The sequence below is a fragment of the Rosa rugosa genome, chromosome 4 (genome assembly GCF_958449725.1).
Source record: "Rosa rugosa chromosome 4, drRosRugo1.1, whole genome shotgun sequence".
NCBI classification, from domain to species: Eukaryota; Viridiplantae; Streptophyta; class Magnoliopsida; order Rosales; family Rosaceae; genus Rosa; species Rosa rugosa.
The window spans coordinates 2,973,822-2,987,158 of record NC_084823.1 but is presented as its reverse complement, the minus strand read 5'-3'; the positions used below and the strand labels follow the sequence as shown (position 1 = coordinate 2,987,158).

General features: G+C 42.0%; 1 protein-coding gene across 1 annotated transcript; it reads right to left on the bottom strand.

The window, feature by feature from the left end:
- Nucleotides 1-7,417: 7,417 nt before the first annotated feature.
- On the bottom strand, nucleotides 7,418-8,590 carry LOC133745282 (heavy metal-associated isoprenylated plant protein 24). Its single transcript, XM_062173339.1, has 2 exons — nucleotides 8,014-8,590; nucleotides 7,418-7,882 (listed from the first exon to the last, which is right to left on the bottom strand). Exons 1-2 carry the CDS (start codon nucleotides 8,168-8,170, stop codon nucleotides 7,587-7,589), a joined length of 453 nt encoding a protein of 150 aa, XP_062029323.1. The 5' UTR covers nucleotides 8,171-8,590; the 3' UTR covers nucleotides 7,418-7,586.
- Nucleotides 8,591-13,337: the final 4,747 nt, after the last annotated feature.

Below are 13,337 nucleotides of genomic sequence, written 5' to 3'. Positions count from 1 at the left end.
TCTGCCCAGAATGGCGCTATAAGCTGCATAACAATCTGTCACGAAGAAAGCATAAACTCCCTCTGCAGGGCCGACCTTGATGCGCAAGAAAAGTAACCCTAAAGTCTTTGTCACGGTCCCCGCGAAGTTTTTGAGTGTAAGGGATGTAGACTGGATCTTCTCTTTCTTGATCCCGAGCAAGTGCATGGTCCTGGTAGTGATGACGTTTACGGGAGCTCCGGTGTCAACCATGATCTTGCTAACTTTGGTACCGCCAACTTCTGCTGTGATGTATAGAGGTCGCATGTGTTGGACCATAGCAGGTGTTGGCCTGGTAAAGCTCATGAAGAATTCGCTGCTGTTAGCATCTTCTGTTTCAAGAAAGACAGCCTCTTCCACAGGTGCCGTAACTGCTGAAGTAATCTACACGGGTTGTGCGCTACTTCCCTCAGCTTCCACGCAATCCTGCGCGGCGACGGACAGTGCATACCTTGCGGGGTAGTACGTAAACCATATTTCAGGACGTATCAGTCATGACTGTTTCATCCATGCCCTCAGCTAGATCCAACTTGAGTTCGTTGACAGGGATGTCAGTGTTGAACTGCTTAGCCAACCGGTCCACCAACGATTCTTCAATGAGACCTTTTATCTCACATTGCTCATGTTCCTGCATTCCGGTAATCCGCTTAAGAGGAATTGACTTTGGCTCTTTGACTACATTCACCTCAGAAGGGATGACTACTACACTCTGGACCTGTTTGGGTTTCCACTATAAAGTGTCGGAAGTCCTGTCCTTGCCCCCCAGTCTCTCAAAAACTGAGGCTTTGGCCTCCGGGTCTTCACGAAACAGTTTGCGTCTAACAGGTGGTCGTTTAGTTGGCGAGCTCACCTTTCGAGCTGGGGGAGGTCTCCTTTCGTCGGTAATCCTGCAAAAAACATTAGGCTTTGAAGCCCCTGGTGCTGAGCTCGCTTGCTTCTGGAAGCTACGAGGAGTTATCAATGGTTTAGCAACTAGCGCCTCCATCTCTTTCTGATATTGCTCGGGTGATTTGACCAACTGCGAAGGTTTGATTAGGCCCTGGTCGAGAGCCTCTAGCGCGCGCTTGGCTTCTCCAAACCTGCGCTGCAATTTCCTCTTTCTGGAAGGACTGATCTCCACTGCCTTTCCCTTCTCCCGTGTGTACCACTTACCTTCCTTGATGGTGGCGGTGGAAGCAGGTGGAATATAGGGCTTCGTTAGAGCATCTTGATGCTTGATCTTAGCCTGCTCCTCTTGTTTTTTATCCACCGCGGCCGCTCTCAACTTCTTGAAAAGATTGGAATCCTTTGGAGATGGCGGTGCTGACACTTTCTCCTTTTCTCTTGGACTGGCAGGTTGATAGTTTCGCGATGGCGAAGCCCACTTGATGGGTGGAAGAGAACCAAAACGAAATGTCTGCTCGACTTCTTCGTGTGACACTTGGATGCCACACTCTTCCTTGCATCGCAAGCATAGGACCACGGATGAAGCTTGGCCTGCTGGTTCAGCCTTTCTCTTTATAGGGATTTTGTCATCATCAGCTTGGACTCCTTTCCCCTTCGTGCTCAAATCCAGGGTTGGTTTCCTGTGGTGCTGCCTGGCCCAGTTCACATCGACCATGTTGATCCCAGTGTCAGGAAAAGGATTCAGGTCAACGAGCGTTGCGGCTGTTACTGGAGCTTCCACCTGCAAACTGCCATTATTAAGCCATACCTGAATCTGGTCTTTGAGCTTCATACAGTCAGCTGTGTTATGATTCCATAGGTTGTGAAATTTGCAGTATTTCTTTCCTTTCAGCTAATCTGGTCGCGGAAAAGGTCCGAAGTCGGTCTTCACCATCTTCGCGGCGATCATCTCATACAGAATCTCATGTGCTTTATTTGCATCATATGTATATGTTGCGAATTCAGGTTTGGTGAAGGCCATTGACTTGAGCTTTACAGGTTCCTTGGAAATTTTCAATTGTTTCAAGGCTGGATTCTTCCTCCCTGTCAGCTCATAAGCAGCGATGTCATTATCCTCTTCTTCATCTTCTCCTGCACTAGCTCTTCTTCGTGATGATGGTAATAAGGGTCATAGGTAGCTGGCTGGTAATACAGGGCTGCAACTGTGCGATGCTTTCCTGGCACATATGTCCCTTTGGATGCATTCTTTCTTGCATCAGTTTCTCTAAGAAGATGTTCAAAGCTTCCCACTTCTGTGATAAGCTCTCCCATTGACTGGATCATGCTGCCATGTTGCTTCTTTCGTTGGCGAGGCTCCAATCCCTTGATCGCCAACTTGATCAATTCTTTCTCAGGCAGGATTACGTTCAGTTTGGCCTTCTGGATCTGGAAGCGCTGAAGGTATGAAACTACAGACTCAGTAGGTTGCTGGGCCATCTGAGTGAGAGAAGCCAAATCCACCTCAGGTTCGATGGCTCCAAAGGTTTCTCGAAAGAGCTTTTCCATTGCGGGCCAATCTGCCACTGTCCCTGGTCGGAGTTTGGAAAACCACCTAAAGGCAGCTCCAGAGAGAGAAGTGCCAAAGATCCTGCACTTGAGGATGTCATCATTTTGGTACTGGCCGCATTGCACCTTGAACCTGGCCAAGTGGGTTATTGCATTCTCGGTGTCCTCCCCTGAAAAAGTAGAAAATATGATATTTTTATAGCCTCGAGGGAAAGGCGCGAGCATTATATGCGGCGGGAAAGGTCCCTCATAGACCCCATCAATCTGGGCCCTAGGGTTAGCCAGTCTGATCATCTCCTCTACCTCATCTCGTCTCACATATTCTGGACCCGGAGGAGGAGGAGGTGGTGTCGCTACTGTATGGTGAACAGCCTGCACAGGTATTGCTTGGTTTGCAGCTGCTGTCCCTCCTCCTATTTGTACAACACGGGCTGTAGGTGGTTGCTGAAGGGTCACGGCTGGCATAGGCATCTCTTTTGCCAAAGCTGTTATCTTGATCGGGTTACCAGCTTGGTCAATCCCATAATAGTTTCCTGGCAGCTCTTGATATACGTTCTCTACCCCATCGTTGTCGTACTGAATGAACACGGCGGAGTCGGACTAAGTTTCAATACCCTTTGCTGCCTGCTGCTTCTGTCTAGCAGTCTGCCCACCTGACAGCGTGGCCTTTTCCTTGCTGCCGCCAATGACCAGGGCTTGTTCTTTACCTTTCAATTGCGTGGCAGCAGCGGATGCAGCAGGTGCAGCGGTATTGCTACTAACCTTCTCGCGCTGATTTGGCGGCACATATTTGCCTGAACCAGATGGTTGGCCAAGGGAGCCAAGGATAGCGTTAGGATCTCCTAACGTCTTATTCAACACTTCTTTGGCTTGGTTCAACTCAGCTCTTTGCATGGCCACCTCGGTTGCAAGGGTCGCTCCATCTTTGCGAAGACCTGCCATATCTGACGCTGTTTGCTTGGTATGGTTTGCAAGAGCATCAATGATTCTTTTCTGCTGCTGACTCTGGGCATCTGCGATGCTTGTAGCATGAGCCCTTAATGCACTCTCAGTTTGTGACATTAGTTGCTCAGTTTCCACAGCTTGTTGGGAAATACGCTGGTTTATTTCGCGTAAGATCTTGTCTGTTTTCGCATTTGCCCTTTCCAGATCAGCAGCCATCTTCTTACGATGGTTCTCGATATTTTCCGAAATGATCGCGCAAGCAACCTCAACGGTCGCTCCCTCTGGAATAGGCTTCTCAATGAAAGCCTCTTCTTCTTCACTCCCCACTGTATTGGAGACAGCGGCGGTGACAGGCTCACTGGCCTGATTAGTAGTGACAATTTGACCTTCAGCAATGGTCGAATGACCCTCTCCCTGTTCAGTTGACATATCGGAGAATTGGGGATGAAGAGAAAATTTTTGAGTCACTTGTTCTTCAGAAAGACCACGACAATCCGCGCGAGGATGCGGTTTGTAACTGGAGGTCTTATGCTTGGAGCAGTTAGCGTAGCCCTTTTTATAAGGGTTTTCGCTTGACTTCCCAATGGCTAACGTTCACAAAGAGACACTAGTTGGTCCCACTGGGCGTGCCAAAATGTTTGGCTCCAAAACCAGTTGGCTTGCAAACTGTCTCTTTTGAGCGAGTGATTGCGTAGGCGTGCCAGCACCGCGGGGTGCAGTTGTTGGGGTAGTCCCTTGACCTGACTTCTTCTTCAAGCGCTGTGGACGAGGAGAGCACCAACCTCGTCACAGGATTCTTCTCTAGCCTTTCGGAAAAGGACTTTTGCCTTACGGATAAGGACTTTGGGTGTGATCTCTTCGGTCACCAAAATCGATACTCAACGTTGTAGGTTGAGCAGAGCAATCACTGGGAAATCTTGAGAAAGCACGGGGTTTGCTAAAGCGTATCTTTAGCTTCGCTGGGTTGCGAGGGCGTTACCCTTGCTTCGCTGGAAGTAACGGTGGCGGTTGCGCTCGCAGTCGGCTCCTGGGGAGACTGGGACTGGAAGTACGGTCGCCGGGTTTCAACAATGTTGAAGGTTTGCTCCGGGGAGGCTTTGTAATCGTTAGGATTGATTGATATGAGAGAGGTCTTTTCTTCGTCCTTGAAACCTAGTATATATACTTAGGGTTTCGACTGTTCCTTATCATAGAAGGGATATTGATTGAAGTTTCCTATTCAACCCCCGCTACCCGACTCCAATAAGGTTTCGTTTTCCTCATGGATTACGGAATGGGTGAAGCTGAAACCTAAACCCGAGTAGGCTTATTGTTTGGGCCGCAGGTATCGGCCCGTTATGCTAAATCCACTAAAGGATCTTGCCAAAATTACTTTTGGGCTCAAACAGGATCCAGCACTGGATCTTCGATCTAGTTAAGAGGTGATTCGATCTCGACGGAGATTTTGGCGCACGAGCTCCAGAGGTGATTGGCCTAGAGCATTTTTCTGGGTGCCCAAATCAATTTTTTTTTTTTTTTTTTTAAGGTTTTAAGGGCAGAAGCCGAGAAGGAAAGGAAAAAAAAAGTTCTATTGGAGGGCAATAAAGGGCTATTGGGAGGCAATAAACGTTTGTTAAAGGTATATTTTGGGGGGGGGGGGGGGGCAATAAATATTTTGAATTGATGTAGTTTCCTAGTTTTTTTTCCTTAATCAAAGTTTTATTTGTCTAATTTTAAGGAGATTAGTTTCCATTTCGATCAATTCCATTTCGATGATCGAAATGTCTATTGGGGGGCAATAAACCCTTCTGGCGACCGATGAGATCTCCAACGACATCTTTAGGGACATTCGGCGAGGTTTTCAAAGAAATCTAGTGGGTGGCGGCCGGTGACCGGATTCCGGCGATCGTTTGCCGGAATCTGGCGGCCGATGACCAAACTCTAGCGAAGTCTCCTATGGTTTATTTCTCTTCTATTTTTTTTTGCTCTCTCTCTCTATGTATAACAAAGAGGTGAGTGTAAAATAGTCTCAAAAAAAAAAAAATCGGGTATTAGGAAAGACTTTCTTAGAGTGTTTTGAGTAAGGAAGAATTAAAAATAACTTAATGGGTAAGTGAAAAAAAAAAACCTTAGAATTGAGATAAATGGACAAAATCCCTTTTTTATTCTTTCGTTTTTATATCACACACGCATGTACATTTTCACTCACATATTTCACAAAAGAGACAGATCGATCGCTCCGGTGACTGTCAAAAGTTAGGTTTCAAAGTTGTTTTATTTGTGTTATTTCTAGTACGTAATCCAAGTTCTTTTGTTTCGAAAGTCATCAACCCAGGTGGCACAATTTATCCTTGGAATCTCATCGATCGATCGTAATCTTTCTCTGTATTAAAGGCAGGAATCTCGCTTTCATGGCTTTGCTCTTTCATACAGTCACAGACGACTCCTCTCTATATTTAATGTTTCTCCGTGATATCTTCCTAATCATAATACATCAATTACCAAACCAAAATTTTCTGATATTAATGTAGGCCATCTATAATTTCTTTTCTTGTAAGACTACGTAACCTCCTTTGTAACCATGATATTCATCTGCTGAAATAAAGACTGCCACGTAGCATAAATATATTAAAAATTATATAATTATTAATAGTCTCTAGTGAAGACATAACGAGGACTTCATGATAACTTTTAAATTAATGATTGTTTAATTGTTTTCAATTTTAATTGAAATATTATTTTTTCAACACTTTTTTTTTTTTTTTGAATAAAGGATAATTCCATTGATAATAGCGCATGCCAAGAAGGCCATTACATACCCATCCGCTGACACATAACAATGGCCAGACAAGACTTCGTGGAGGAGCCACAGTGATACATAGGATAGACCGACTATATTTGAACTTATCGCTCGCAAGAAAGCGAGCCTATAAGCTATGGAAAAACATAGCGAATAGACAAGCCTAAACAAACACTCGTTTGGGTCCTAAAAAAAAAAATAGGGAACATAGAGTAATTAGACAAAAGCTAAAAACATAGGGTTGGGCCAAAGGCCTAAACCCTAGCCCAAATTTAGAAGTTACTGGACTAGGGTAGAAACCCGAGCCCAACAAATTGAAGCCCAATATGGTAGTCAGCCAAGAAGATCACCCACAACCCATCAACCCAGTTTGGGCCCAGTCCTCCATCTGCTCCCATCCCTCAGCATGCGTCACTTTCCGGCCTAGTTTGGTCAGATCCCTGCCGCCAACACGCCTCATCGTGATCCACACCACCATGGCAGCGATCAAAACCGCCTCGAGCACATCGTCGACCTGCATCACCACCAATCAAACACAGTCCCCGATCCGGTTCCGCACAGCCCAGCACCGCCATGGATCGAAAAACCCCGTCGGCGCCGTCGGTCCAAGAAGACCTCCACGGGGATTGACAACCAGCCTGTAACGACACAGCCCGCCGCCGCCGCCTCCAGCCCAGCCAAACCAAAACGGACAGAGCCAAGAACAAACCTCTCCGACAGAGTCCCAAGGGCAGTAGCTATCGATCCCCCGTCCGGCAGCACATCCCAAGACGGCAGTGAGGCCGGAGGCCACCCCGACGCCCGGGCGCCGCCGGACGAGACTGATGTTGCAACAAATGGCGAACCTCGGCCTTAGGGTTTCTCAGAGAGCTCCCTGAAAAAGTTCTAATTGCTTCTTTTGTAGTTTTTTTCAACACATATAACTCATCAAACCATGGATTTATAAGTTTTCACCAAATCCTCATTAAAAAAAACCCTGATTATGAAAAAATTATCGTCATTAATTGAGTGTAATAACTGATTAATATACTAGATATATGGATCTCATACACTTAATCTATGTAGTTGCCACATAAGAGAAAAGTGTCGTGCCAGTGAGTTGTGGTCGGCTAGTTATTTAGAATAACAATACTGTATAGATTATGAGTTTGAGGTGAAGTGGACAGAAATGAGAATAAAAATGGAAATAAATAACTACATAAGTATGATGAGAGTTGAATTTTATTGTTCATGCACAACGTGACGGAATTAAACTATGAGCATTAATTAGTTTTATATGATTAAAGTGCACCGGAAAAAACTTACAAAATGCCTAATATCCCCATACTATTCATTCCAATATGATACAAAACAACATTTTCCTTCTTAATTTTTTTTAAACTAGACATGAGGAGCCAATTAGCTAGTTAATTAGTTACATTACAGAGCAAGCATTTGGGTTCTCCTCACTAAACATTTGAGTGTAGTGGTCATCCACAGCACTCTCAGTGATAGTGGCAGTGCTTGGGAGGCTCCTAACCATATTTGGAGGCGCCTTCTTGTCGTAGGCTCCGGCAACATAAGGATGAGCCACCAGAGTGTATGGCACATAAGGCCACAGCTCGCACTTCTTCTTGGTCGACTGAGCTGCCTTCAACACTTTCTTTGCATCGACGTAACCAGTCACCGTTGCCTTCTGCTGCTTCAAGTCGATATCCACAGATTTAGCCCCTTTGATCATCCAAATTAATTGACACGATCAATATTAATCATCTCACATATTGTGTGGTTAGACTATTATCCTAGTATGAACATAGATAAGCGAAATTTGGTTCAAGAAATGGAAATTGGACATAAAGTACCTTTTACACCGGAGAGGACCTTCTTCACCTTGCGAGCACAACCCTCGCAGTCCATCCTAATTTTCACGGCTACGGTCTGTGTTTGCTTCTTCTTCTTCTTGGTTTTGGCACTGCTTAGTAGATCTGACAAGTACTCCAAGGTGCCTTGAATTCCCATCTTCTCTAGTTAATTTCTTTGAAAAATCAAAGAGCGAGCAGAAACGTAGCTCGGTATATGAGCAATTTCTTTAACGACAAGAGGAGGGCTAGAAATTAAAGAAGGGTTTTGATCGAGTCTTGTTAAATAAAATGAGGGAGGTGAGCACTAGACGATTCAGGGACTAGCTACAACTCGAGTTTCGATCTGGAGGTTTCTTTGAAAACCTTTAGACTGATTAGTTCATGTACGTACTGAACAAATCAAAATGTAGAAAGAGTTGCAGATATATGTATTAGCAAGAAGCTATGTTGAGGGGTGAAAATATGTACGTAGGAGAGCTAGAGAAAGAAGGGTTTTGAGTCTTGTTGAAAAAACAGAAGAACTAGATTGTGGGAGGTAGAACACAAGTCTTGGTCTTGAACTACTATAACTTGCTGGCTTGTATACGTGATTTATAGGGAGATCCAACAGCTGGCTCATAAAAATAAAATAATAAACGAAATAATTTAATCAATTATTAAATGGTGCCCTATCCTCCGATGCGAGAAATTCTTGCGTAGGGGCACCCGCACCACGTGGCGGTGCGGCCCTCCAATCAGAAGAAAGAATTTTTTTTCTCTTTTCCGAAACTGCCCTTGGTTTTTAATGTGAAATATCCAAAATACCCCCTGCTTGGGCACTGATTGGGCCGCCGCACTGCCACGTGGTGCGGGTGCCGTACGGAAGTCTCTCTCGCCCTTGATGCTGCCTAGAAACTGCCGGAAGGTTCCCCACCTACGTATACTTAATTTAGTTGATTTTGATGCTCAGTGAGCCCCTAAAGAAAAGGCATCGAAGTTACTTTTAGTATACACCTTGATTAAGATTTGTTGCCAAGTAAACCTAGTTTTAACTGCACAATACTAATACCTCTAATATTAGACTCGTCAAAAATGATCCACTAATTAAATGAGATGTTATTGAAATCATCTTAGTCGATCGGGTAGTCTACCTCATAAGATAATAAGATATTACATCTTTCTGTTAAATTCCCTCAACATCTTTCAATTCTCTTAAAAGATTAGTTAAATAAAAAATTATAATAATCACGATCATCATTTCCATTTTATCCGACTGACTGACTATATTTTTCTGTTCATTATATAAAAAATGAATGGATTTACAGTAGGTTAAGTTTGAATGAGCTAAGACCTTAATTGTGTCTCAAGTAAGATTAACGTGCGCTACGCAAAACCCAAATGTATTAGGTGTTGAAAAAGAGAGCGAGAGAGTTCAACGCACTGGGTACACGAAAGAGGCAAGAAATTAAGTAAACAACTTAAAAGTTGAGCTTTGACAGTAACGCTTTGATCAAAAGCATACGTTGGCTGGCTACGTTTCAAAATCCTCTGCATGAGACCTGGTAATGGGAGAGATCAATGGCTGGTAATAAGCCACGTTACAGAAGAACCTGGGATCTGGCATGGTTGTGGATTCGATTTGTTCAGTAGCAACTGTCCATTTGTGAAATCTGTACGAGTGATTAATGGGGTATGTTTGGACGGTGCGACTGTAGAAAAAGAGTGGATAAATTAGAATATGCGCATAAACAAAGGAAGCTGGAGTGCTTGACTAGGACTGCGTGATCGAGTTGAAGTTGGGCAATAAACCTAATACTTTTATCTTCATGGGAGGAATGGAGTAAGAAAAGTTCTGTTTCAAATACCTCACTCCCATAGTCCCATGCCCAGGAAAATCTCTAGGGATCGGTTTGGATAATACATGTTCTTGTATTAATTAAACAAAGTTGGTCGGTTGCTCTCAGAAGTCTAGATAACTTCGAAAGTCCAGGAGACGAATTTAGTCAAATTCATGGTCGACTTCGATTTTCAATAGAATTTAATATTCAATTGTTTTTTTAGTATTTTTATCATTTTTTGGGAACACATCGAACCTGATCTAACATAGTTCTAATTTAATTTTGATAGGAGAGTGAAATTCACACTTTTAATTTTACAATCCACATTCTATGCTACCTTTCTAGGTGACTTAAATTTTTGTCTTTAGAACCACTGCAAGTGGCCTAGTGGTTCTTGCCTAGTTGGGTGTGCTCCCCAACCTAGGTTCGAACCCCGAAGCTGTCAAAGTGGCCAGGCACTGTGCTGAAATGCACAGTTGGAGCATTTCACATGCGCCGAAGGGGTTTATCTTGGGCTTAGGAAGCCTTTGGGTTCCCCTTGACAAAGTCAAAAAAAAAAAAAAAAATTTGTCTTTAGTAACTTAGTATTATCCTTTTATAAGAATTTCAATCAAAAAGAGAAAGAATGAGTGTGGATTTCACTTGGTTTATGAAACATGTATTACACAATTGGTTTATAAAACACATATTACACAAATAGTGTATAATCGACTGCACCAGTATTATTTGGCAGTGGACTTGCAAATATGTATACATTTTTTTTTGGATTAAATTCAATTTACCCCCCTAAGGTTTGGGGATAATTTCATGTTAGTCCCTATCCTTTCAATTTAATCAGTTTACCCCCCAAGCTTTCCAATTTCAATCAGCCGTGTCCAATTTCTACTATTCCGCCCAATTTGGACCGTTAAGTCTGACTTTTGAGGGCTAAAATGGTCATTTCAAGACAAAAAAAAAACTATAAAAAAAAAGGAATTTTTTTTTCTTTTTTTCGTTTTTTTTTTCATTTTAAATTTTTTTTCCATATTTTTTTTTATATAAATTTTTTCTTCAACCTATACACCACAAGTTATAATAGGTTTATAAAAACAAAAGATACTCTAGGTGGTTGAAGGTCTCTCGCTGATCTACGATATTTATGATATATCTCCGATAAAGAGAAGAATTTTAGGATATATCCCCAATAAAGTGAAGAAATGTCTGTGTAAAATTATTTTTTACAGATATTTACAGATAAAGTGTAAAATCGTGAAGAAATATCTGTGTAAAATCATTTTTTACAGATATTTATAGATAAAGTGTAAAATCGTTTTTTACAGATATTTCTTCACTTTATTGGGGATATCTCCTAAAATTCTTCACTTTATCGGAGATATATTACAAATATCGTAGATCAGCGAGCGGCTTTCAACCACCTAGAGTATCTTTTTGTTCTTATAAACCTATTATAACTTGTGGTGTATAGGTTGAAGACAAAATTAAAAAAATAAAAAATGAAAAACAGAAGAAAAAAATTAAAAAACAAAAAAACAGAAAATATAAAAATATAAAAAAGAAAAAACAAAAGAAAAAAAATATTTAAAAAAAAGAAAAAAAATTCCTTTTTTTTTTGTCTTGAAATGACCATTTTAGCCCTCAAAAGTCAGACTTAACGTCCAAATTGGATGTAATGGACACGGTTGAGGAGAATTGACAAGCTTGGGGGGTAAACTGATTAAATTGAAATGACAGGGACTAACATGAAATTACCCCTAAACCTCAGGGGGGTAAACTGAATTTAATCCTTTTTTTTATCAAAACTCACAAAAATTCATTGGCCAAAAATGTTCTAACAACGAGTATCACTTCGACAAATGGTGTTATATACAAACCTTTTCTTATAGCAAATTATTCGTAAGAGATTTTCTACAGTAATCGACAAAAAGCCATTGACAAAAGATTATTCTACCGATCGACAAAAAATCATTATAAAAGGTTCTCTACCAATTTTTTTTATTAACTCTTTTGCTGACAAAAGATTTTCTACCAATTTTGAATATAACGTTAAGTTTTAAATTCAAAATACTAACAATTCTCAGATCGTGAATTGCAGCGTCGATCGTGGTTCTCGGCATCAATCGTGGTTGCGGCAAGAGATTCCTGGTCTAGAGGCTTCTCAGATCATGTTTGCGGGTTTCAATCCAGCCTTTGAGTAGTTGTTGCTCGGCGGCGGCGGATTGAAAGCTTTTTGCTTCGTTCTTGGCTTGGTTGTGGATCGGAGCGGCGGTGACTCTGAGGGGAGGGTCTTGAACTTCTGATTTCCAGGTCGGAGCTCAAGGTTTCTCTCTAGTTTCGAAGATGGTGGAGGACAGAGGCCGGCCACCAGACTGGTGAAGGATAGGCATTGTTCCGACAGTGCATTTCATGTCGACCCGGAGGGAGAGGGAAGGTTGCTGGGTCTGCTACGATCTAAAACGAGATCCAAGGCGGTCGGTGCCGGTGAAGGAATCTTCCAGGGCTTGGCGGAGGTGGCGCCTGTTTTCGATCGGGTCTGCTCTCCGGTTCTCGCCCGGAAACCCTAGGTTTTTGGACTAGGTCTGGAGTAGTGGGTTAATGGGCCGTTTTAGGCCTATTAGCTTATTGTCATCCTTTTTTCTCCTTTAGATTGGGCCTAGTATGGACTGCTGGCCTGGGAGGTAGCTTAGCCTTTTTCCTGCTTTCAATAAATACCCTCACCTTGATCTTCCCTCCGTTGTAGTTGTTTGCTAGTTGATGAGTGGTGATGTACACCAAGAAGGTCTTAGGCGTCAAAGCTTGTCAAGTCAGTGGCTCTGGTTTAGGGTTGGTTAGGTGTAGGAGTTTTTACGTTTTCTTTTTTTTACTTTTTCTTTTTATTTTCGTTTGTTTAATTTTGGTAGTTCTGCTTTATGTAGTTTGATCTGTGCGTCCAGTTGCAATATGAGGAATTTTCTAATTCCTCTAGCTTGACCTAGTAAGGTCGTTTTATTAATGGAACTTGATTCGGTTTCCGTCAAAAAAAAAAAAAAAATACCAACAATTTCTCTAATTCCTACTTATATCGCATGTTAACGAAATTAGGGCCTAAAGGCTAACTCGTTTCATTAATTTATTACCATCCATTTTTGGACCATTAATATAAGTTGCAATTTTAAAATTAAAAGGTTACTAATTAATCCATTTCAAGAAGAATATTAGGCCCCGTTTGGTTAGCTGGAATGTCAAAATTGGAAAAGGATTTATTTTCCTTTCCAAACGGATATGGAATGGAATATGATTTGGTATTTCCATGTGAGTGTTTGGAATATTACTAGAAATTAAATTTTGGAATTAATTTTTCATTTCTATTGTAGTGTTTGGTAAGTCATAAGAATGAAATATAGAATTATAATTTTCAATAACGCCCTTTTACTAATTAAAGTACATCAATTTATAAGGAATATTGGTGGGGAATATAAATTTTTAGAGGGATAATTAATGTAATTTTGCCTTTGACAGTGGGAAATGGAA